General features: G+C 43.6%; 1 protein-coding gene across 4 annotated transcripts in view; it reads left to right on the forward strand.

The window, feature by feature from the left end:
- Window positions 1–26936, forward strand: part of SLAIN1 (SLAIN motif family member 1) — a 66450-nt gene that overhangs the window by 32246 nt on the left and 7268 nt on the right. For 3 of the 4 annotated variants that reach the window (XM_073347261.1, XM_073347285.1, XM_073347277.1), the window contains exons 3-6: window positions 16845–16994; window positions 18816–18965; window positions 22930–23268; window positions 26761–26916. In XM_073347261.1, the coding sequence (XP_073203362.1) occupies window positions 16845–16994; window positions 18816–18965; window positions 22930–23268; window positions 26761–26916 (795 nt within the window). The remainder of the gene's footprint in view (window positions 1–16844; window positions 16995–18815; window positions 18966–22929; window positions 23269–26760; window positions 26917–26936) is intronic. The other variant, XM_073347267.1, reaches the window with a different exon arrangement.

Raw genomic sequence — 26936 nt, forward strand, 5'->3', positions numbered from 1 at the left:
TGGTGGTTAGAACTTAAGTACTAGAAATTCACCGGATACTTAGGGTTGCCAGGTATCTGGTTTTTGACTGGAAAGTCCAGTCAAAAGGGGACCTGTCATAAATATAAAGGGAAGGGTAAACACCTTTTAAAATCCCTCCTGGCCAGAGGAAAAACTCTTTCACCTGTAAAGGGTTAAGAAGCTAGGATGACCTCGCTGGCACCTGACCAAAATGACCAGTGAGGAGACAAGATACTTTCAAAAGTTGAAGGGAGGGAGAAACAAAGGATCTGTCTGTGTGATTTGCCAGGGACAGAATAGGAATGGAGTCTTAGAATTTAGTAAGTAATCTAGCTAGATATGCGTTAGATTCTGTTTTGTTTAAATGGCTGAGAAAATAAGTTGTGCTGAATGGAATGGATATTCCTGTTTTTGTGTCTTTTTGTAACTTAAGGTTTTGCCTAGAGGGATTCTCTGTTTTGAATCTGATTACCCTGTAAGGTAGCTACCATCCTGATTTTACAGAGATGGTTCTTTTACTTTTTTCTTCAATTAAAATTCTTCTTTTAAGAACCTGATTGCTTTTTCATTGTTCTTAAGATCCAAGGGTTTGGGTTTGTGTTCACCTATGCAAATTGGTGAGGATTTTTATCAAGCCTTCCCCAGGAAAGGGGCTGTGGGGTTTGGGAGGATTTTGGGGGGAAAGACGTTTCCAAGCGAGCTCTTTCCCTGTTATAATTGTTAGACGCTTGGTGGTGGCAGCAATAAAGTCCAAGGGCAAAAGGTAAAATAGTTTGTACCTTGGGAAAGTTTTAACCTAAGCTGGTAAAAATAAGCTTAGGGGTTTTTTCATGCAGGTCCCCGCATCTGTACCCTAGAGTTCAGAGTGGGGAAAGAACCTTGACAGGACCTGTGCAATGTATGGTCAGCACAGCTGACCAGACAGCAAATGTACGGTTACTGCAGTAACTGCAATTGGCCTCTGCTGCTGGGAGGGTGGGAAGAGCAGCTGCTGCTGCTGCTGAAGGAGGAGGGATCCTGACAGTACATGGCATTTGAGGAGCAGGGCTGGCAGCTGGGTTCACTGCCCGTGACAGCTTGTCCCGCCTTCTCAGCCTCCTGGAACCCCGGCTCTCTCCAGCCCCTTGCTCCAGAGACCTGACCCCTGCTCTCCCCATCAGCTCCTCTGAGCCCAGCTTTGCAGGCAGCACGTGAGTCCCAGAAGAGCAAACGACTTTGAGGGGCGTGAGTGATGGGAATGGGTGGAAGCGAGTGATGGGGGGGCCATGTAGTGTCTGGTTTTGAAAAACTGGAAAGTCGGCAACCCTACTAGTACTCCCAGTAACAGACATGTTGAGACTGCTAGTTATGCTACTCCTGACTTCTCCTGCTCTCTATTCAATGCCCATGATTAAAGCTGCTGCAAAAAGGACTTCCCCAAATCAATGGTATTGTGGCTACTCATGGTTGCATTACAATGCAAAAGGAATAATATGTACTATATAGAAAATTAATAGGAAAATAAGTAATGGTGGCCCTGATAACTCTAGAACTAGCACTCTGGGAAAAATATGAATACTCTGGGGATCATGAAGGAACAGTTTCTCAGGGGATGATAAATAATGTTGCCAAAACTATGGAAAAGGCCATTACAGACAAAGTGCCATCATTGTAGGTCTAAAAACTGTTTCTTTGGCCGACTAAACTAAACCCATCCAATAAACAGACACAAGAGATTAATGAGGCTTCTGTCTGGAAAGAGCAAATGAACAAAAACCCCTAGTATAGATAAGGAAAAGAGGCCACATACTTCTCAAACTATGGCTAATGAAATGTGGGACACTTGATTCTTAGATATAAAAAGCAAACTGATGATAAGATGAAGACCTCTCCTGGCTTGAAGACAAAAGCACATAAATAGGAATGCAGAGAACAATCCCTTCATGCTTTCTTGGTTGACCCACAGGTTATGAGAGCAGCTTAGTGCCCTCAAGTTGAACAGAAGTTGGAGGGTATCCTGCACTTTGCATAACTGGGCCTCATGTAGCTAAAATTCAAATTGGGTGTCAGACCCTTTTGTCACCCTTACTAGACCCTGGGCTGGAGCCTAGTGAAATGGAAGGATCCTGGCTCCCATACCACAAACACCTCTGCAGGTCAAAGGGCCTATGCCCCCCATGAGCAAAGACTATCACAACTTGGTGGAGAATGTGGGCAACTTTCCCACCCCTGGACAGAGGGTGGACTGACGGATCCAAACGGTCAGATAATCCCAGATCAGAAGACCTGGGTTTGGGAGATCAGTTGAAATGACCTAGAGCGTCTGTTTAAGTGGATGACTGAGAACCAGCAGCAGGAACAGGTAGCCCAGCAGCAGCAACAGCTCCTGCAGTAAATGGCTGCCCAGCAGCAACAGCTGGTCTGAGATTTAGGGGCACAACAGCAGGAGCAGCAGCAACGATTGCACAACAAGTCTTGGCCTTAATGCAGCCCCAAGGTCCTGCCGGGGCTTCCCCTCTGCAGGGGCTATAAGCCAGAGCCAGGGGACCCCCTCCCATAACCATGAAACTCACAAAGATGGGCCCTGAGGAAGACCCAGAGGCCTTCTTAGTAACAGTTGAATGGGTGGCAATGGCAGCCCAATGGACACCTAGCCAGCTTGGTCACGTGTTGGCACTGTACCTAATGGGACCAGTCCACTTGCAGCATCTGTCCCTGGGTGAAAGCAGCTATATTGGACTACTTCGACATCATGGAGGAGACCACCTGAAAGAAGTTCTGAGGGAGAAATACCCCAGGGGAGCCAGACCCTGCATGGGTGCCTAGAAACTGAGGGACCTGTGCTGGTGGTGGTTGAAGTGAGAGATGCAGACTGGACTCAAGGTGGCCAAGCTCATTCTGGTGAAGCAGTTTACCTGTCTGTGGGTAGGGGCTGGGTGCTTAAACACCAGCCAGAGTCCCTAGCCAACATGGTATGACTAATGGAGAATTACTTAGCAGCAGAGACAGCCCTAACTGCCTTGCCCGAGCAGCTGCTGGAGGCCATGGGATTCCCTTGACTCAAGGGAGAGTCCAACCTTGGGAACTGGTGAGCAGACAGGGTGGTGCCTGAAGGACCAGTCTCTTAAGGAGCCCAGCTGGCTACCAAGCCTGCCACCCATAGGAAACCCCAGCCTCTCTGACCCAGGCCCGGACAAAGGACCTTGGGACCATTGTGGACTCCCCTGCATGAAGGCCAGGAGGGAGAGCTAGACAAGGCAGCTACGGAAGGGTGCCCCCAGATATCAGGCCCCTGGCCAGTGGCTTCTCAGCCAACTGCAGGGGTATGCTTTTCACATGGGTGCCTGGGTCACCAGTATCACAAATGCTTCTATAGGGAGTGTGACTGTGGACAGGTGTGGATGGCAGAAAGCCATGCCCATAAGCCCACCCCAGCGAAAGTAACTGTCCCTGTGCAGATAAATGGATCTGAGGTTATTGGACTTGTGGATTCTAGATGTGAGCATGCCCTAGTCTGTGACAACTTAGTCTTCCAGGGGCCTTCAGGGTCTGGAACCATCTTCCTGCAATGTATTCATGAGGACGTTAAATCCTGTCCCAGTGCATGAGTGCTGTTGACTATTGGGAAGAACACTAAGTCCCTTGTAGTGAGGCTGGCCTCAACACTAGCCTACGCCAATATCTTGTGTCAGGATTGGGAGTATTTCTCTGAAGTACTGACCATCTCCTAAGACCCCAGAGGAAATAGCCGAGGAGACCTGGGGAGATGGGAGCCCACAGCTGATGACATTGGCTGGCGTAGGTGAGAACTGGACTCTGAAGAAGGGGGATCCAGCCACAAGGAAACTCCGCCAGCAGGACGTCTTAATTACGAGGCCCTGTTAACCCTCCTACAGGAGGGGGACATTCTGACCAGAGAGACAGATGTCATAAAGGATCAGAGGGAGGACAGAACCTTAAGCTGGGCATGTAACTGACTGCTGGTAGTTACTTGGGAAGTGATAGACTGGATCTCATTATGTTTGAATTTTGTAATAACAGAACGGCTCCAGAAACACCACTGAATGTATTGCTATGCAATACTAAATAAAGGTGCACAAATATAACAATTTAGTCAGACATTCTGATTATGCCTTTCCAGAAATGCTATATTATGCATATTGGATCAGATCCTCAGCGGGTATATCCAGGGACTTAAATGGAGGTACACCAGCTGAGACTCAGTTAATTCTGAGGCCTTATACAACAATTTTATAAAGAAGTTGACTGGTGTGTAATATATGAAATAACAAACTTCTTCAGGTACTCCCATCTCTTATTTGCTCTAGGACAGGCAGTTTTGTTTTTCAAAAAATGACTTTGTAGAGTTAGAACTGAACTGTTCTTTTGAAAACTTTTTTCTCGGGTATCTTCTAACAAATATTCTTTAGCTAAACTAAAGTTGAAAAGTCATTTAATCAAACATGTTCTACTGTATTTGAAGTTGTATTTGACTGTTCTTGGTTATATTAAACTAATGCGGGAAGAGGATTTAACTCCCCCCCCCATCCCACCTCCCCCAGCAACCTTTAACTTTGCTTTGATAGAAACTACCCTGGGTACTTAGAATTTTGGAGGTAAATTTTATGTTGTTGCAAATGAGAGAAACAAGTACAGGGATTATTGTATGGTTCCTCAGTAATCAGACGATCTGAGAGCCTGGGAAGTCACAGTACTTGGGTACCACAGGGATCGATGCAATATAAAAGTTGGAGAGAGTTTATTCTTAATAGTTTCATTTTTAACTGCTTTCAGTTTGGGGTTTAGGCTACGATAATATTATTTTCATCTGAGTATACAAAAAGTGCGTTGGGAATACAATTATTTTGATAATTACTGCCAAGAATTTTGTTTGATATTTGAGAAAATGTTCTGTAACACTTTGCTTTCCATTATGTCATTATGACCATTGATAACTATGTATTTGTGTATTCAACTGCAGTACAGTTCTGGGAAAAAAACACAACAAAAGCAGGCTTTAAATGTAGGCATACTTAACCTGTTGTGCGTAACAAAACAACTTTTGACTGGGCAACTATTTTAGACCAGGCCTTTTAATATAGAAAGTACTCTTCAGTGTAAGTTGCACTGACTAAAGATTGTTGCAGTTAAATCTAATGGGAATTACGCTGTCTGTTTAAAATAAAATGCAAATGTGTCAAATATTTTCTCACTGTGTTTTACAGGCTGTTTCTTTGACAATGTTTACGGTCACGTTGGATTTTATAGGTGGTATGCAATTGCTAGGTGGTTCTCTCTTTAAAAAAAAATATTAAGGCATAGAAGAGGAAGGATGGTTCAGTAATTAGAACACTATTCAGGGCCATACAGACATTTATGGGGGCCTGGGACAAAGTATGAAACTGCCCCCGCCCCCACTATTGAAGGGAGGTGAGGGGAGTGGGTGGATTGGAGAGTGAGCTCAACCCACACTGACCTGGCAGTGGCAGCTTGGCTTCTGTCTTACAGGGCTGGACCAGGCTCCACACTCTGGGTGTTGTGACCTGGTGTGCAGCGTCGCAATGCCACTCAGGTTTGGCCAGGCTGCTCCTCCATCGTGAACTCCACTCTGCCCAGGGGTCCCAGAGACCAGAAGATGCCCGCCACCTCCTTTAACAACCCCATGAATTTTTGAAATGCCTTTTCCTGATTGCCTGGCTTGGCAAGCAAACCTAGAAGCTCTCCATTGTTGTGTGCAGCTGCCCAGTCGACCATGCCAGCTACACAGTCCAGATATGATCATGCCTGGAGTAGACAAGAGGTATTGGATTTCCTGGGCTTGTGGAGGGAAAGTGCTATGCAGGTGCTGTTACAAAGCAGTGGTAGAAACGTGGACATCTATGAGCAGATTGCCCAGGAGTTGCAGGCAAAGACATACAACAGGGATCAGCAGCAGTGCTGTGTGAAAGCAAAGGAACTGTGGCAGGCATACCAGAATCCAGTGCCAAGATGCAGACCTGGTGCTTTTACAATGAGCTGCATGCTTTACTTGGTGGAGACTCTTCCAGCACGTCTCAGAGCACTGTGGATACCTCAGAGGAACCCGAGACACAATGCAACCACCCCCCCACCGCCATGAATAGCAAGGTGGAGGAGGATGGGGGTACATGCCACTGAAAGGGTCCAGCTATGCCGCAAGCCAGGACCTGTTTGGGACCTTAGTCCTGGCAGTTTAACACTGGCAAGCCTGATGCAGGGGAAGGAACCTTGGGTAAGTAGGTGTATGCATTTCCCATTACAATGTTTAAATGTAATGATGGGGCACATAGCATGACATACTTATTGATTTTTTTTCTTCATTAATTTATTTGTACTAGAAGATGTAGTGGTACAACAAAGAAAGGTAGAGCTGTTATCTGCTTTTCATTCCCCTGTAGAGTTAGGCAGGGTGGGGGATACAGGGAAGGTTGTTTATGTATACAGGAATGTCCGTTGAATCATCCTGAGGGAACTCGATGAAACTTTCATGGAGGTACTCTGCAGTCCTTTCCTGAAGGTTTCTGGGGATGGAAGTCTTACTACTTCCTCTGTGGTAGGACACTTTTCCACAACACAACATGATAACTTCGGCAGGCACCATTGCAGTAAACAGGCTAGTGGCATACGGTCTCAAGTGCCTTCAGGACACCAGCAGCAGCTGTGCTCTCTGTGCCTTTGTCACCCTCCAGAGTGAGAGATCTGCTAAAATCATCACTGCCTATGGAAAACAGTGCCAGTATTCAGAACCATTGCCCTATACTTGTATTGTTTCATGCAACTGAAGAATTCCCTCCTCATTTTTCCTCCAATTCCTCCCCTTTTGTGGACCATACTTATGGCTGGTACTGTGAGTTGTGTGGTATGCAAGCGCTCCATAGCTGAACTGTCAATAAGCACAGGGCTGTCCTTATCCATACACAAACTACGCAGCTGCGTAGGGCACCAGGACATTTGGGGCACCAAATTTCCTGGTGCCCTACTGCTGCTCCAGTGGCCAACCCAATCCCCCTGGCCGGCTGAGCCATCCAGGAAAGCTGCTTCCGCCCCGTGCCCACTCCACCCCTTCTTCATAGCCTCTGCCCCCACTCCAGCCCTTCCCCTGGGCTGCGTCCCGGGGGACTGCAGCAGGGGTCGGGCACGCCCTGCACTCACTGAGCGGCGGGAAGTGGAGAGACCTGGCCCCAAACCGCTCCGCCGTCTTGTGCTGGGGGCAGTTTCCCCCTGCCCCCCAAGCCTACTCCTGCCCCCCCGCAGAGGCCTGGGTACGCCCCTCTGCAGGGGCCTGGGGCCAGCGTAAGGCACCACAATGTCTAGGGACAGCCCTGAATAAGCATCTCTTGATTAAAACTTACAGGATCAAGGGAACAGAATTCTGCAATGTTAACTTTCACTTTCTGTTATGACTATACTTAAAATGATACCTCTGTTTGTTTGTTTTGTCTATAGCTGATGTTGTTGTGGCCTTGAGGGGTCCCCCCCCCTACTCGTCGAATGCCTGTGCTAGATTAGGAGGAGAAAGAAGCGGACTCAGGATGACTTGTTCAGTGAGATACTGAACACCGCTGCTGAACAGAAGGCCTGGAGGGTGAATATTTCAGACGCTATGGAGAATATTTCAGACACAGGAAAAAGAGAGGGAGATGCCCCAGGATGTAATGGGGCTTCTTCAGCAGCAAACAGATGCTGTAGACTCTTGTGCATCTACGGGTTCAACAAGCACAGGTTTGATTCCCTTTGTAGTCACTGGAGAACTCCCTTTTAGCGCCTCCTTACACTCCACCCAATCCCCATCATTTGATGTGGCATCAGGGATCACATCTCTAACTCTACTACTCCACACCAGTGGACAGAAAGGACAATCACAGTTTCACATAACCTGACCACTGAGCGTGAAGATTGGTATATGTATAGCGAAAATGGATTGAAGTGGACATGAATATTCTTTTGTCTTGTTTAGTTCTGTTCCTTTAATTTATTTCTGAAGTTTTGATTGTATTTGTTTTTTTTTTAATCATACATAGTTTCTATGCACTGGTTTTGGTACGCAACTAAAAAAAATCTATTTTTGGGAATGTAATTTGTCTTTATTTCACAACATATGATACAGAATGCCTAGCGCTACTGAAATAACCCACTACTTGATATTGTACAGGTCAACAGAACTCATGGGATTAGTGACACACACAGACTAATAATTCTAAAGGTACAGGAAGCACTGCAAAATTAATAGGTAGATGGCCCTTATATAAATCCATGGTACACCCACATCTTGAATACTGCGTACAGATGTGGTCCCCTCATCTCAAAAAAGATATACTGGCATTAGAAAAGGTTCAGAAAAGGGCAATTAAAATGATTGGGGGTTTGGAACGGGTCCCATATGAGGAGAGATTAAAGAGGCTAGGACTTTTCAGCTTGGAAAAGAGGAGACTAAAGAGGAATATGATAGAGGTCTATAAAATCATGAGTGGTGTGGAGAAAGTGAATAAGGAAAAATTATTTACTTGTTCCCATCATATAAGAACTAGGGGCCACCAAATGAAATTAATGGACAGCAGGTTTAAAACAAATAAAAGGAAGTTCTTCACTCAGCGCACAGTCAACCTGTGGAACTCCTTGCCCTGAGAAGGTTGTGAAGGCTAGGATTATAACAGGGTTTAAAAGAGAACTGGATAAATTCATGGAGGTTAAGTCCATTAATGGCTATTAGCCAGGATGGGTAAGGAATGGTGTCCCTAGCCTCTGTTTGTCAGAGGGTGGAGATGGATGGTAGGAGAGAGATTGCTTGATCATTACCTGTTAGGTTCATTCCTTCTGGGGCACCTGGCATTGGCTACTGTCGGAAGACAGAATACTGGGCTAGATGGACCTTTGGTCTGACCCAGTATGACTGTTCTTATAGCCTCACCGCAGTTCTGGAACCCCATTGCTGCTAATCTATTGACTATGTCCTGCACATGGCTGATAGTCAATATCCTGCATCGCAGGACATGCTGGACATTTGCATGAACAATGGCCCTTGCTGTGGATTTTCCAACTCCAAAACGATTTCCCTCTAACTAGTTGCAATTTGGTGTTGCAAGCTTCCAGAGTGTAATGGCCACTCAATTCTCAATGGTCAGTTCAGCCCTCATTCTGGTGTCCCTGCGCTGGAGGTCTGGGGCGACCTTAGCCCGTAGATCCAGGAATGTGGCCTTTCACATCCAAAAGTTCTGCAGCTGCTGCTTGTTGTCCCAAACCTTCATTACGATGCAATCCCACCAGTCAGTGCTCATTTCTCAGGCCCAGAAGTGGCACTCCACTGTCTGCAGCTGCTCCATTAATGCCACCAACAACCTGGAAGTGGTTTTTGCTGTATCCCACAGTGCTCTCTCCTCCGAGAAATTGTCATGTTCCTCGCTGCTGTGGCGGTTCTTGTGGCTCTGCAAATACTGAAGGATCATGCGTCCTTTGTTTGAAACACTCATGAAAAGATGCAGAGCTTTGTGCGATCCATGCTTCTGTCCAGCATGGCAGACAGCGACAAGTGCTTTGTGGGATTTTACAAAGAAGAGCGAAAATTATGGGATTGGGATGGCATTATGAGATGGTTGCATGATGCAGATTTGACTTCTCCCTCCCAGTCACCCCTGCACACTTGTTTCTGCCCCACTATGTATTGCCTGTACTTCTCAAAAGACCGTGTGCTGGATTATGGCGAGTGGCCCACTGGGATACCGACCCATGGTGCACCGCACTGTGCATTGACAACAGCACTCCTGGCAAGCAGGTGCAATGCTTGTGCAAAGAGGCAAGTATGTACCTGCATGAGTGATATACTGACTGTGGTGGCTTTATGCTGATGTAACTTGCATTGACTGAAGCTTGTAATATGGACATGGCCGCAGATTTAGGGGGCACTGAGATCCACAAAACTCACTGCTTGACTGTTGCCTAAACTCATGTGGCACCTCAGTTTTTGCTGTAAAAGTTCCTGAGGCACCTAAGTTTCTGCCTCAGGGGAAATGCACTGCTGCCTCAGGCAGGGACATGGATGCCTGTCTCACAGGTAAGGCCCTGTGTGATCCTTAAACCGGATGAAGATACACATTTCTCTGCCTAGCTCTCTGGCAGAGCCTGATTCAGTAGGTGTGCTGAGGGGCCACCTAACTCCACACAACATGGGTGAAGGAGGCTGCCTCCCTTATAACCTTTAGCCCAGGGGTTAGGGCACTCACCTGGGATGTGGGAGACCCCAGTTCTCTCCTCCGCTGCCTGATGAGGAGAAGGGATTTGAACAGGCAGTTCTCACTTCTCAAGTGAGTGCCCTAATCACTGGGCTATAAAGTCATTCGCAGTCTCTGCTGACCCAATTAACATTCAGTTATTTAATACAGAGCAGAACAGCTTCACCAAAAGGGATGGAGGGAGACCCACATCAGACTATCAGATAGAGCAGCTGAGATTTATGCTGGGGTTATTTTAGTTGTTAGCTTTGCACTCAGGAAAAAAAAAGGCACTTTGCATCTTCTGAACAAAAAAGTGAAAAGACAGGAACATCAAGGAAGCCGCAAGAGGGTTGTGTGGGGTGGAGAGAGAGTTGGAGACAATGATAGATTCAAAGTGACTGCAAATGTGCGTGAAGCAGTTGAAATGTGGCTCTCTGCTGATGGCAAAGTTCCTACCGCTAACTAGATGGCTGAAGAAATTGTTGCTATGGTTATAAAAGTACTGAATAAACTTCTAAAACAAAGCATAGAGGCTACCTCATCTGATGATAGTTGAGATTATTAATCTGGAAACACCACTGCACTAGCTAGAAAGTCAAGATACTGATTGTGTAAACATATTACACCTGATGAATTTAGTATATGTAAGTGCCTCTGCCCAACTTCCAATTTTGCAGGTACAATTTGGTGTCTGCAAACAGCAACTCTAGTAATTTTTAGCATGAGTTTCACAATGCTTTTTTTTTTTCTTTAAAGCCCCAGCCCATGGAGGCATTTAATTAGCGAGAATCTAAACTTCCATTTAAAAAAAGTTTCTAGCACTCATGGTTCCAGAGAAAAGCTTGAAAACATGGCTTGAGTGTACCCCAAAATTTAAAAAACAACAAACAAAAAAAACCCAGAAGGTGTTAGTCCTGGCTGTCCCCCTTGTGGACGGTGAACAGATTGCTATATTGGACCCAACCTTTGAATTCCATGTGATTTCACACTCCCTGGGTCTTACTCCTAGGCATTCTGGCAATACAAATAATAATAATAATTAATAATGATGTTTATGGCTCCTAGCCCTACCTCTCTCAGGTGTGCTTCCCAGGTACAGACCCCATGCCTTGACACCTCTCTTGGTTGCAAAACAACATAACCCAGTTGCCTTGACCCTGGAACTAGTGCTCAGCCCTCCCAAGCTCTCCTCCTTCCCCCCCCCCAAATAGTTTATGCATGTTTTCCCAGAGTTCCACCCTCCGTGACCTCTGGTGTGTAGGTTAGCTCTTTGGAGATAAAGTGGCAGAGATACTGTAAGGAACACACATGCTTTGCAGACGAACTTCTTAAACATATTGTGACAAAGTGCCTGCTCTGCCTTGGTGGGTTTTGTGCTTATTGGCGGATTTGCTCGCCTTGGAGCTTCACGGCAGCCCTCAGCTTGGCCGTTTTTCTGAATTCACAGTCCAGGTCGACGACTCCTGTGTCTGACCAGGATTTAGGGGGAACCAGGGCCCTGTGGAATGCAGCTGTCTAGAGTGCCTCCTGGAACAGCTGTGCGAGAGCTACAGCTCCCTGGGCTGCTTCCCCATGGCCTCCTCCCAACCCCTTCTTTATCCACACCACAGGATCTTCCTCCTGGTGTCTGATAATGCTTGTACACCTCAATTCTCACTCTCAGCTCCTAGTGCCTCTTGCTCCCAGCTCCTCACATGCATCCCACAAACTGAATTGAGCTCCTTTTTAAAACCCAGGTGCCCTGATTAGCCTGCCTTAATTGATTCTAGCAGCTTCTTGATTGGCTGCAGGTATTCTAATCAGCCTGTCTTAATTGTCTCCAGAAGGTTCCTGATTGTTCTGGAACCTTCCCTGTTACCTTACCCAGGGAAAAGGGACCTACTTAGCCTGGGGCTTATATATCTGCCTTCTATTACTCTCTTATAGCCATCTGGCCCGACCCTGTCACAATATATACACTTTAGTCAGACAGCACAACATATTTCTAGATCTATGAAAAAACAATCACCTGACTACGACCCTTCCTCTGGACTTCTAACCGCTCCCTGAAATCTTGGGAGATTTGGTTGGTGTCCTTCAGCAGGGCCCAGTCCCCCTTGCCTAGAGCTGACTGAAATTCAGAATTTCCTGGGCTGCGTGGCTCTCGTGGCAGCTGGCTCATCAGGCTGTGGGAGTCAAGTAGAGCAGGAAAGTACTGTCCTGGGAGTCTGGAAGCACTGAGGACTCTGGCCTTGGAGCAGTTAGGATAGCTGGGCTGCTCAGAGCCACAGACCTTGGAAGCCTGGAGTCCCTAGCAGTCCACCAGACAATCTGACCAAAACCAGACGGTTCTGATGGAATCCTGCTTGTGGTGTGTCATTAGGTCATAGAACCTGGTATGTTTCCACAAAACTTTTTGGGTTTGATGAATTGGAATTTTCTGATGAAACTCCTGCCTGTTCTGCTTCTCTTGCTAGAGAGCCTGTCTCTTTTTTTTAAAACTAGTCTGAGACACCGTTTCTTTTTCTATCCTTCTGCTGGGGTTTTTCCATCCCCACCCCCTCTCCACTGTGGGCTGCTGGCATAGAGGGTTGTTAACAGTCAGTGGCTCTGCCCCCATTGTCCCACCAGGGCAAGGCTAGTCAATTGTTGATAGCCCTTGGATGACTCTCTCATTCAGGGTCAGTGACAGCTAGGCACCAGCCTCTTCCACCCCCCAACAGAAGAGAGATGATGCAATCCAAGAGGATGGTTACACAGTGTACAGTGAAGGACGAATCAAAGTTATATCCAAAATGGAGCCTGAAATACGACCTGGTTTTCACAGAATCAAATTGGGGACACAGACATAGCCCCAAACTATCATAGAAGGCAAATATTTGTTTATCTTATTACTATTTTATTTTATTTTTAAATCTCATGATATAAGGTAAACTTATGATTTTGGGGGGCTTGACTCATGACATTTGAATTCTTGGGGCTGCCAATACTGTAAATGTACCTTCAATTTTTGGCTCAAATGACATTGCAAATAAGACGTGGGCAGCGGTTCGCTGTTTCAGGCCAACGGGGGCTGCGGGAAGCGGTGCGGGCTGAGGGATGTGCTGGCCGCCGCTTCCTGCAGCCCCCATTGTCCTGGAACGGTGAACCACGGCCAGTGGGAGCTGTGATTGGCCAAACCTACGGATGCTGCAGGTAAACAAACCGGCCCGACTCGCCAGCGGATTTCCCTGATGGGCCGCGTGCCAAAGGTTGCTGATCCCTGGTATAGACGTAGCATACCACAAGTTGTCCATTTACTAAATATAGCCCAAGACCAAAACCTCAAATCCAAAAAATTTGTAAATTCCAATTTGATTTGAACTTTGTTGTTTGAGGCTATCTGAGGTTATTATCTAGTTACAGTACTTTAACTCCTTTTTCTGTGTGCCATGCAAACAGCTTAATCTGTCAACACATCTTCTGAATCTTTAGAGAGTATACTCAGGTCATTTTTTTTCAAGCTTTTCTCTATAGCTATGAGGGCTGGACACTTGCTTTCATTTTTTAAAATGGAAGCTGCACTTCTCACATAATTTACTTTACTCTGGGATCTGGGGCTTTAAGAAAAATACCAAATATAGTGTAAGACTCATGATAAAATAATGTGTTGGCCACACTGTGTCAATGCAGGATCAGGCCTAAGCATTCTTTGTTTCCTTATTTAACATTTTATCTTATATTTTGGGGTGGAAGACTGTCTATTGGCAACAGTTAATGACGTGCAAATCCTTGCATGCTGTAGTAGCTTTTTATTATGTTAATCAGTGCAGCCTCAGAATCAGTCTAGGGTAAAATCATTACCTATTCCAGGTTTTTGGTGAGTTTATAAATTTTTACATTAATTTCACATTTTCTCACACATACATACTCCCTTCCTCCAATCCATCTGTTTATGACTTCAGCTTGGTATGTGAGTTCTCTGAACCTTGCTCTGTTGTCTTTGTGAGTACTGTGGAAATATTTATTTTGTGTGCTTTGTTTTGATTTGTTTTTAAATTCAAGTGTAATGAAAACTTTTTGTAAATTTGATTCTAAACAGTGGTGTTTACTAAATAAATATAACCCTAGTGAAGTTTAAAGGCTATAAAATGATTTTTTAGCATATGGTGCTTAAACCTTTCAAAACAAGCAACATAAGTTTTTGACCCATTTCCATCTAAAATATATTTGTTACCCCGCCCAGCTTTTCCTGAGATCACATACTGAAAGAGTAATGTGGAATCATCTTGTTTGCCATAAATACTAATTGTGTTCTTAATGTGAGTTCTACTCTCAGAGTTACAATAACTGTAGCTTTGTCCTTGGTGGGCCTGTTCACAGTAGTTATTGTACAAAGTAATGAATGCTGTTTGTTTGTGCTGTATTGTTGACCGCATCTGTGGGTGAGAACATGCAGGCAGCAAATTGGCCTGGCCAATGATCAAACTCTTACAAAACAGTATCTTTTGTTAGGCAAGAGAATAAAATCATAAGAATTGTTACTATAGTCCTTTGCTATTGAATGATGACTTTTAACTAGAGGTGCTAAATGTTAGAGTTAAAAAATTACACATACAGCTGCCTTGTGCCTTTTTAAAAGATGTACTGCATAGTTTAACTCCTTTTGGGTGAAATTGGTGGGTTTCAGTAACTAATGCTAAGGACTGATAGCACTGACCTATCTAGAGCTAGGAATGATGTTGCTAGGCATTTTTCAGTGGTCTGTATACGACACTGCCAGTGCACCTATGACCTCAGAACTTTATTTTTATTTTTTTATTTTTGAGGGGTGGAGGAAGTGTATAATCTTGCAAAATGGAGAGAGTAGCGATAATTCCTAGGGGAGAGGGGGGCAGGTTTTCACTTTGTATTATTATGCCCTGATCATTCTCCAGTCTAGCTTTCGCTTACTGAGAGAGGGACTCTTGGGCATTGCAAATCCTTCACTTCCATGCTTGACTGCTTTGTTCGTCATTTGGTAATAATGAGCTGTTTCTTTTTTCTCTGTAGCAATGCTGCCGCTGTTCTGTGCAATAGCAGCCCTAGAGGGAGCGGTTCAGTACTGGCCCCAGTGGGTGGTGCAAAAGGACCAAAATTCCCTACATGGCCCAAGAATACCCTTTGATGAGAGAAGGGAAACCGGGGGTGAGGAGGAAGAGGGAGGGGAATCCTTTTGGACAGCTGACAAGCCACTTGAACCTGTAGAGTTGAGCAGGGGGACTTGGTACACTTTCTTCCCGCCCAATGAACCATCCACAATGGTTATGCTGAGAAGGGGGACCTGGTGTTTCATCATACTACTTATCTACCCTGCAAAATAGTTTCCAGCTGCATGGATCTATCAAGGATAATGGGTGGATGGGCTGAATAGTGTGTAAAGACATTACACAATATAGAGCATAGATATATCTCAGACCTTCTGAGTGTCAAAAGGCCCTTTTTCCTCAGTGGGTCTGGTAGAGTCACAATAGGCAGAGGCCTGTGAAAACTTAAAAGGCATATGATCATGGTAGTGCCTCCCCTATCCCTGCCATGTGGCCATGGGAGAAAACTGCAGAGAGAAGCCAGCCAGAGACTCCAGCTGGTAGGAGCAGAAACAGCCAAGGCAGGGACCTCTGGCCATTCAGAAACTTTTCTGCAGTTTTGACTGGATTTTCTCTGCCCGGGGCTGATTGGCTGTTTGCTCCAGCCCTCTCCTTCCCCCACCGCTCCTTCACAGTCTCTTCACGTCAGCTTCACTCCAGACCTGCCCCTCGTACTCTCTTTTCCCCTTCTCAGTCCCACTGAGCCTCCCTTCAGTTTCCAACAACCCTGCCCCCAAACCAATTTAATTCAATTTTCCTGGTTACGTTTTTTTGTTGTTTTTTTTAAAGTGTACTGAATAAGCCTTTTTTGCCTTTGCCTATTGTGGGCTCTCTCTTTTGTTGCTGAGCAGACCAGATACAGTACCTTGCCATCTTTGTTAAGAAATCTGTTGAAAAATAGGTGGCCTGTTTTGTAATTTGCTTGATCCTCCAAAAAAAAAAAAAAAAAAAGTCATGCTTATGTTACCAGGAATTTAATACAGTAAACGGAAGAAAAATGTATGACAAGAAGCTTAAAAGCTTGGAAAGGGATTACAATTGTTTTTAACACTTGATGGGTAAGTGTGGTTTAGTATTCTGTATCTGAAGTCTCATAGCTAATAGCTTAGTTGCATGGCAATTACCAGAAGCAATCTCTTGCAGAAACTCCACAAATCTCTTCAGTAAATTTCAGTTGCTTTATTAATTGCAGTGGATTTGATTTTCTCATGCTGTTAGTGTGTTGACATACAGTCGGCTAAATATCTACTAAAAATGGTGTATTAGAAAATTTTAATTTGTGATACGTTTGTTAAAAAAACTCTTCAGAAGCCACAATCCAAGTCCTCCTTTTCTTTTTGCGAATACAGACTAACACGGCTGTTACTCTGAATCCTATTATTAGATGTTGAAGGCTTTTGCCAATTCTCTGTTTTGCTACTGAATTTCAGACCATTTTCTCCTCGTACCCTGAACCAAGAAAAGAGAGTGAACAGATTATGGTTTGACAATTTTCTCTCCCGAAAACAATATTCTATTTATAACCTAAAATTGTTCTTTTCTACATCTGTAACAGCTAGCCGATGGCGGAGCCTCTTCTCTACACCTGTTTCCTTGGCCTTTCCCTATAGTCCTGTTGCAAGACTCACTCCATATAGCAATGGCTTTAATACTCCCAGCTTCTCTAAAACCTCCAATAAAGCAATACTAACACCTGAAAGACCAGGTAATCCTTAACTTTTTAGTGATGTATGATGCTTACAAAATTGCTTTACTAAATCTTATCTTGCTGTACTTTAACTGCAATACATTGTACCTGCTTAGGATGTATAAACTATTAGCTTACTGGTGAGATTTCAAGGATTTTAGGCCTAACGTTTAATTTAATTATAAAATGATCGTGTAGTGGAGTTCATCCTCTATTTTATACAATGAGGTAGCTTTCCTTATCATAAGCAGAGTGTCACTATAACTAGCGAAGATTTACCTGACCAAAAAATTTGTCCGCGCTTGTTGCCCCCTTGAAAGGGGCATGGATAATTGTGGGTGGCTGGGGAAGAGGAGCTTGGGAAGGACATAATTGCATTTCCAAGTAGCCAAAGGAGCAAGTGGCAAAATGCTAGTGTTGCTCCTTTTTCGGTGCAGGGATCAGGAGTTCTTCCTCTGCAAAACTGCAGGGTGGGTGGAGGAGATAATCCCCTTGGAATGAGAAATTTCACATGTTACTGGTAGGTGGTGATAGCTGCAGTCCAAGGGTATTAGCACCAGAAGGGTATGTTGATCTGCACTGGCTCCTCTTCCCTAAGATCCCCCAAATCAGGATCCAGCTAGTGCAGAGAGCCAAACTTGGTCATTGTCACAAGGGGACTGGGAGCAGTAGTTCTTTACACTGAATGGAAACATGATGCATTCCAGAGAGTGACCTTGTTCTCTTGCTCTTCATGACTGGGCGCTGGAGAACCATGAGTGGGCCCTAGAAAGATAACTGACACCTATGGTTACACAGGGACAGACAGTAGCCCATTCTGTTGCTGTGCAGTTGTAGGCAGATGTCCTGTGGGTGGCTAAGGCACGCATTCAAGCAGAGAGAATTGATTCAGGCACCTCCTTTGCTGCTTCAGCTGTAGTAGACTCCCCTCTGGCCCTACTACCATCTAGATCTGCTACTGTAAGATCTTTTGTGGGGTTTTTTTCTCCTCTGATCTTCATAGTCCATGTAATAGTTTCCTCTGAGGAAACTAGTCAAGAAAATGTGTAAGTTCAAATTCTAATTTTGGGAAGCTGGAACAAGAGAAGCTAGTTTGAGGCTGAGAACATAGTGGTGATGGTTGACTATTGTTGTTACACAGTGGCAAATAAACTAGCTTTCCCCCACAAAATTCATTATGATGTGTAAGCTGTGACTACAAAGAGATTAATAGACCCCCTCACAAACTCCAGCCAGACTGCACGTAGAAGCATTGAGTATACCCCAGCCACCCCATAGAATCCAGAAGAAATAGAATCCAGCTTCCTCTCCCATTGTACAGTGTTTGTGGAAGGGAGTGTTGTCCTATGTGTTTGTACAGTGCACTATGGGTTCCCAGTTCTTATTGTCTTTTGGTGCTACTGTAATTATAAATAATTTAAAGAACAATAAAATTTAAGTACATGAATGTGACTTGGAATCCATACAAGGAGCCGATCTGTTGAAACTGGTGATGTATTTACACGGTTATGTTTCAGGTTAGAACTACACTTTCAGTAAGAAGGGCTCAAATGTTCGAAATGTTTGGGGATGAAAGCTAGCCCAGTCAATCAAACTGTGCTGTGTTAATTGTTTGTTGTCTTTGCTGTACCTAATTTGGGAACAAACAGGGATTTGCACTCCAGGATTGTATCTTCACCTTTTCAAGAGCACTAAATTAACTAGCAAATGTTAGTAGAAAGCTTTTTGTAGTAAATTTCCAAAAGGTTTCAATCTGTACAAAAATATTTGGAATGCAGACCCTTTGTGACATAGCTAATGTACATATTTACTGACTAAAGAATCTATTTTATTGCATAGGTTACATTTCCAGAAGTTCTCCTCTCAGCCCCCAGTCATCAATAGACAGTGAACTGAGCGCCTCCGAACTGGAGGATGATTCCATCTCCATGGGATATAAACTACAGGACCTCACTGATGTTCAGATCATGGCTCGACTGCAGGAAGAGAGTATGTGGCTTTTTTTCTTAAATTATTTTTTAAAATTTCAGTTACACAACTTTCTCAAGAGAACTTATCATTTGAGTTGAAACTTTTCATGCTTGGTCTAAGAACATAAGAATGGTCATACTAGGTCAGACCAAAGGTCCCTCCAGCCCAGTATCCTGTCTACTGACAGTGGCCAATGCCAGGTGCCCCAGAGGGAGTGAACCTAACAGGTAATGATCAAGCGATCTCTCTCCTGCCATCCATCTCCACCCTCTGACAAACAGAGGCTACAGACACCATTCTTTAGCCATTCTGGCTAATAGCCATTAATGGACTTAACCTCCATGAATTTATCCAGTTCTCTTTTAAACCCTGTTATAGTCCTAGCCTTCACAACCTCCTCAGGCAAGGAGTTCCACAGGTTGACTTTGCGCTATGTGAAGAAGAACTTCCTTTTATTTGTTTTAAACCTGCTGTCCATTAATTTCATTTGGTGGCCCCTAGTTCTTATATGATGGGAACAAGTAAATAACTTTTCCTTATTTGCTTTCTCCACAGCACTCATGATTTTATATACCTCTATTACAGTGGCTCCCAAACTCGTTCCGCTGCTTGTGCAGGGAAAGCCCCTAGCGGGCCGGCCGGTTTGTTTACCTGCCGCATCCGCAGGTTCGGCCGATTGCGGCTCCCAGTGACCGCAGTTTGCTGCTCCAGGTCAATGGTTGCTGCTGGAAGTGGCGGCCGGTATGTCCCTCGGCCTGCACCGCTTCCAGCAGCTCCCATTGGCCTGGAGCCACGATCGGCCGAACCTGCAGATGCGGCAGGTAAACAAACCGGCCGGCCCACCAGGGGCTTTCCCTGCACAAGCGGCAGAACAAGTTTGGGAACCACTGCTCTATCATATCCCCCTTTAGTCTCCTCTTCTCCAAGCTGAAAAGACCTAGTCTCTTTAATCTCTCCTGACATGGGACCTGTTCCAACCCCCCAGTCATTTTAATTGCCCTTTTTTGAACCTTTTCTAATGCCAGTATATCTTTTTTGAGATGAGACCACATCTGTACGCAGTATTCAAGATGTGGGCGTACCATGGGTTTATATAAGGGCAATAAGATATTCTCCATCTTACTCTCTATCCCTTTTTTAATGATTCCTAACATCCCGTTTGCTTTTTTGACTGCTGCTGCACATTGCGTGGACGTCTTCAGAGAACTAGCCACGATGACTCCAAGATCTTTCTCCTGATTAGTTGTAGCTAAATTAGCCCCCATCATATTGTATATATAGTTGGGGTTATTTTTTCCAATGTGCATTACTTTACATTTATCCACATTAAGTTTCATTTGCCGTTTTGTTGCCCAATCACTGAGTTTTGTGAGATCTTTTTGAAGTTCTTCACAGTCTGCTTTGGTCTTAACTATCTTGAGCAGTTCAGGATTGTCTGCAAACTTTGCCACCTCACTGTTTACCCCTTTCTCCAGATCATTTATGAATAAGTTGAACAGGTTTGGTCCTAGGACTTACCCTTGGGGAACACCACTAGTTACCCCTCTTCATTTTGAAAATTTACGATTTATTCCTGCCCTTTGTCCCCTGTCTTTTAACCAGTTCTCAGTCCATGAAAGGATCTTCCCTCTTATCCCATGACAACTTAATTTACGTAAGCGCCTTTGGTGAGGGACCTTGTCAAAGGCTTTCTGGAAATCTAAGTACACTATGTCCACTGGATCCCCCTTGTCCACATGTTTGCTGACTCCTTCAAAGAACTCAAATAGATTAGTAAGACATGATTTCCCTTTACAGAAACCATGTTGACTTTTGTCCAACAATTAATGTTCTTCTATGTGTCTGACAATTTTATTCTTTACTTTTGTTTCAACTAATTTGCCCGGTACTGACGTTAGACTTACCGGTCTATAATTGCCAGGATCACCTCTAGAGACCTTCTTAAATATTGGCGTTACATTAGCTATCTTCCAGTCATCGGGTACAGTAGCTGATTTAAAGGACGGGTTTCAAACCATAGTTCCACAATTTCACATTTGAGTTCTTTCAGAACTCTTGGGTGAATGCCATCTGGTCCTGGTGACTTGTTACTGTTAAGTTTCTCAATTAATTCCAAAACCTCCTCTAGTGACACTTCAAACTGTGACAATTCCGCAGATTTGTCATCTGTAAAGAACGGCTCAGGTTTGGGAAGCTCCTTAACATCCTCAGCCATGAAGACTGAAGCAAATAATTCACTTAGTTTCTCCACAATGACTTTGTCATTTTTAAGTGCTCCTTTTGTATCTCCATCCTCCAGGGGCCCCACTGGTTGTTTGGCAGACTTTCTGCTTCTGATGTACTTAAAAAACATCCAAGTGTAAATTTAATAAAAAGTGTCTTATTTGAATGGCAGGAGGAGAAGTGTTTTTCACCAGTGAGAAAATGGTTTGAATTTTTTGTTGTGCTTGGATAACTGGAAATGAATCTTTTAGAACTTCAAATTTGATCTGTATGTGTTGAGTGGAGGCTGGCACCTCTGTCTCATTGGAAGAAACTTGAATGTAGGTGTTTTACCTTCTCTTTCTGTTAATGCAACACAGTGTTGGGGTTTTTATGACGGGGGGAGTTGAGGGAGGACTAAATCATCCCCCTCATGCACAAAATCTGTGGAAAGGGGGAAAATATACTTCACGGATTTTTGGTTACCTTGTGAGCTTCTGAAATAGATGCTCCCCTGACCTTAATGTTTGCGGTATTCAGAGATGAAGTTCTGGGTTGAGTGCACTGTGGTGATTTATGCATAAGCCCCAGAGAACAGCCTGGTAGTTTTAGGCCACAGATTGAATAACTAGCAGTTTGGAAAATATGCATATTTTTAGTCACAAATAATAATAAATTTTACATGAAAATCATTGAGAGATAATAAACATAGCCTTGCAACACCCCCTTTTTTGTGTCAGTCAAGCTGGGTAGATGAGAAAAGGGGAGATAGAAACAGTAAAAGGTAATGAGAGAAAAAAAGGAGACCGTAATATAGGGAAGAGGTGTGTTGAAAGCCAGATGGGAGTAAAGAAAGGCTAAATGAGAACACTCATGTAACACAGATGACAATACTCAATTAAATCTGTCTGGAGCAATGAGACTAAACAGGCAAGAATAATCAGAGTGGTGAAAATAGGAGAATGCAGTCACTCCTCCAAAATCAGGCCACAGGTAAACATACTGGAAAAGGGAAGAATATATTTTCCCTCTACTTCAATTATAATTATCTTAAGTGTTAGTTGTAACAATAGTAGGTACAAAATTTTCAGACAAAGAGGGTTTTTATATTGATGGCTGTTCCTTTAATCCTTTGGAGACAGGAGATGTTATGCGCATGCACAAACACACACACTCACTTTCTCACACTCTCTTTCACATTCATTTACAGAGCTCCCATTTGAGGAGGAATGCTCGAGTTGTTGTGATATCAAAGTCAAATGTCAAATCTGAGAGCTCTTCATAAGTCTAGGAAAAAGTACTTTTCAATTCCTAATAATCTAAGGAGCATTTACATCCAGCCATTCTCAGAACTTCTTGACTTCCAAAATTGTATTATGGTATGTTTTCCACAGCTGGGGTTCTCAACCTGACACTTGCAAAAAAGTGTCAAGGGCTCACAACTACTTTGTCCTACCCATAATGTGTACAGCTTCCTGGCATGAATCATGGTATGGAAAAGTTCAAGAACCACTGCTCCAGAGTACTCATTTGGTTACAGATTTAGGAAATATTATTGTTCTGTTAACAATGTGGCTACACTATCTTAATTATACAGCTCAATGATAACCATTTGAAACATTAAGGACCAGCTCTTCAGCTAGTGGAAAGTGGTAGCCCCATTAACTGGAATGAAGTAGTGCCAGTTTACACTAGCTGAGGCTCTGGTCCCAAGTATAGTTCAGTTACAAGTGTTGATCGTCTAGTTAAAAAACAAATATCATTTGCTTAAAATTTACAGGTCTCAGACAAGATTATGCTTCTACTTCAGCATCTGTATCAAGACACAGCTCAACTATATCTCTACATTCAGGAAAGAAAGGGACATCCAGTGATCAGGAATATGATCGCTATAGTCTTGAGGATGAAGAAGAGTTTGATCACCTGCCACCTCCACAGCCCCGACTTACTCGCTGTTCACCATTCCAAAGAGGAATTCCACACTCTCAAACTTTTTCCAGTATTCGGGAGTGCAGGAGAAGCCCCACTTCACAATATTTCCCTCCAAATAATTATCAGCAGCAGTATTACTCTCCTCAAGCCCAAACTCCAGAGCAGCAACCAAACAGGATTAATGGAGGTAGGTTACATGCCTTTCTGACTAGTGTTTTTTTCTTTGTCCCTCTGTACTTTACACAATTATCAATACTTTTTTAAAGGTCAGATTAAATAAATCAGTGAAATGTGACCGAATTGCAGCAGTGATATATGTCAGTGAATTATTGTGATATGATATTTGATCTCTGTGGACAGAAATTTAAATCTTTTAAAATCATTGTGACCTTGAATCATTTCAGGTAGATTATTGTTAAATAACTTCATGTAGAGTCTAGTTCCTGAACAGGTTGTGTGAAAGTGGTTGTTGTCTAAAACAGTTTTAAAATGCTGGACGTATAGGCACCAGGGAAGAGGCTGGGAGAGATTTTTATGTTCCCCTTTGATTCGATTTCTTCCTCTAGTTCTATTACTCACTTTCCTTACCTCCTGACTCTGCCTAAAATGAGGAACACTATTATTGCTGTCATTCAGAATTGCGTAGTGTTATCGTAAGACCTCTCTGTTCAGCCCTCTGCTCTTCACTCTGAGTTTCAGGCATGCCGGGGAGCATTGATAAATGGATAGGTAAGTGGTGTTCATTACTCCCAAATTGCCAGCAGCCATCACTGTTTTTGTACCATGCCTAAGGCTGATGTCCTCCAGAATCTCTGAAAGAGACTTTTCTGGTGCTACTGCAGTATTAAGTTTTGAAACTCCCTGTTGTTCCTTCTCCCCTTTCTTTCACACAGAATCACACAGAATATCAGAGTTGGAAGGGACCTCAGGAGGTCATCTAGTCCAACCCCCTGCTCAAGCAGGACCAATCCCCAATTTTTGACCCAGATCCCTAAATGGCCCCCTCAAGGATTGAACTCACAACCCTGGGTTTAGCAGGCCAATGCTCAAACCACTGAGCTATCCCTCCCCCCTAAAATTTCCATCATTATCATGATGCTGTTGTGTCCCCTTCACCCCGCTTCAAGATAATCCGTGTCCAGTTTCTAGTCAGGATCTTATTTGTAACATCCCAGATTATTTCCCTCCCTTGGGTAAGAAAACAGACATTGTATCCAAAACAGTTGGTTATTTATAGAGTGCCACAGGTACACATGTTACTTTACTGACAAATAATACATGACAGGTCTCTGCCAAAAGCACTTTACATTTAAGTTGGACATGGCACAGGAAGGGTAACAGGTAAGTGTGGAGAGTGTAAGGGAAGGATTACAACACTATTAAATGGTGTGTTTGTGCAACATAACACATCTTGTTAATTTCAGTTTTATTATTTTTGATAGTTAAGGACTTGCAGGAGTAGGAGTCAGCATTGAAAGGCTAACAGAAAAGGGTGACAGAGATGGAGAGGAAGAGTGTTTGGAATCGATGATGAATGTGCATGGGATGTAGTGCTATGCATATTGAATATGTATGCTCCCCAGATCCCTTGGCAATGTCTGTTTCATGTTCCATGCCAAGGTTAAGGACGTCTCATAAACCACTTACTCTTGAGACACTATAGCAAAGGCTCCTCTATGCCTTCCAGCTGATATGTGAAAACTCACTTGGCAGATGCCAGGACTACCACTTGGATGTCCTTCCTGTCCAAGAGTGTTGACATGCTGCAAGATCTACCAGATGTCATCCTGTAGATAAGATACAGCTTCAATCAGCTGTAGAATGCTTTACTGTCTCATAGAGCTGTAGATCTGTTGCAGCCTGTATAGTGTGGAACTCTAACTCCTGTTTCAACTGGTATATCCTTCAGCTTATGACTCTTAGGCAATTATAGTCCAGATACATTGAGTAAATAGCTGTACTGAGAGGCTCTTACCTTTTGGTTGTTTTCTGTTAAGAAGTAAGGGATAATGTTACTTGCCTTCCTTTGTAATTTGATTTGAAATACATAGCTGAAAAGCAATATATAAGAGTTTAGTAGTAGTGTTGTGGCCACAGATTTCTGTCAGCATTTCTCAAAATCCTGGCCATGGTTTCATTCTCTTACCAGAACTCCAAGTCTTCAAAATTCAAGTAGTGGTCCAAATAAGTGTTTGTCAGGGTCAAACCAGTATCAAACTCAGTATGTGGCATGTTGGTGCTGTTACTGGATGCCAGGAACATTGGGAGAGTGCGATGTAAGGGAGGCAGGAGCTGGTAAACCAGCTACATGTCACTTGGGAATGTGGCAGATCCAGTGCTACGCATAATTTATCAAAACTAAATAAGCAGTGTGCCATGTTGCGGCAGGTCGGCGAAGTTGCCTTCCCTCCCCTTGACAAGAGAGCTGTGGGGTGACTGATGGCATTTAGCCTTCAATCCAGTGTTTCACCAGGAGTTGGCTGGATCTTCAGCATGATTGATGGTGGTGACAAGCAGAGATGATGCTGCCCTACCTAAAGATTGGATTTTAGTATCCAGACTGAAATACCTGGTCTAACTTTAGATCTTTACTTTTGCAAAAATCAATGAATTAGTGTTGGAATTTTTGCCAACAGCACAAAAAGAAACACAGGAACCTCCACCTTCACTGCCTCCTGCCCTCTTTACTTGCACAAACATGAGGATGCTCTGTGTGCAAACATAAATCTTCTACTCTGTGGAAGGATTGTACTTCTGGAAAATTGAATTAGAATTCTGCTTAATGTGAGAACCCATCCTCAGGTGTGGCCTTGGTATATCTGATCCTATGGGGTGGGTTCAGACAGGTGGGGAGCTAGAGGATCTGTTGTGACTTCTGGAACAAACTTTCAGAGCAAACCCACATAGTTTTTTGGGGGAAATGCTTCCATTTGTGACACAAATTTCTACCTGGGAATGTTTTATTATGAAACTAAATTAGTTTCTTTCAAATCAGTTGTGTTTAATGTAACTTTCTTGAGACATTTTTGTTTTTCAGTGGAACTACCCCTTCCTCTTTATAATTAGTGCATTTTGATCTGCTAATATATCATTTAAAGACCTAGGAATTGGGAGACATGGAAGAGTAAAGGAGCCCTGTTTTTGAAGTTGTTATAATTGGTAAATTAATAGTTGATACTATAGCACCTGTTATAGGTCTGTGTACTGTAGTTATAAAGGCAATAATATTACAGTTAGTGACTATTAATAAAGTGGTTAGACAGAACTCCATTGTCACTGTTTGTCTCCAGTTAGCAGCTTCGAGGATTAGAAGTGCTCATGCTTGAGCTAAATTGGATCTGTGTTTAAGTGAAGTGATCAGTGGAGACTGAACTATGACAAAGTAACTCAATTCACTGTGACTGTGACCTGGGCTTGACCGTAAATCCTAAAATTCTTTATCTGGGAATCTCTTTAAGCTGATTTGGCATGATATGTGAATGGCTTGCTATGTTAATATATTAGTCAGAAGGGTTCAAGCAGTAAACAAATAATATTTAATTTTTATTTTCTCCCATGGAGACAACACATTTCTCATTGTTGAAATAATTTTGCTAATTTTAATGGTCTGCAGAAGTCAGTCAGATGTTTGTGATGGAAATCTTGATGTGACTATGGAAATGGTTTGCTTTTGCTTCAGATAAACTCAGAAGAAGCATGCCTAACCTAGCTCGGATGCCAAGTACTCCTACCATTAATAACAATGCTAGCTCACCAGTCTCTGTGAGGAACAGTCAAAGCTTTGATTCCAGTTTACATGGAGCCGGTAATGGGATTTCAAGAATACAATCTTGTAGTAAGTATACATCTTTTACT

Source organism: Lepidochelys kempii, chromosome 1 (assembly GCF_965140265.1).
Source record: "Lepidochelys kempii isolate rLepKem1 chromosome 1, rLepKem1.hap2, whole genome shotgun sequence".
In the NCBI taxonomy this organism is placed as follows: domain Eukaryota; kingdom Metazoa; phylum Chordata; order Testudines; family Cheloniidae; genus Lepidochelys; species Lepidochelys kempii.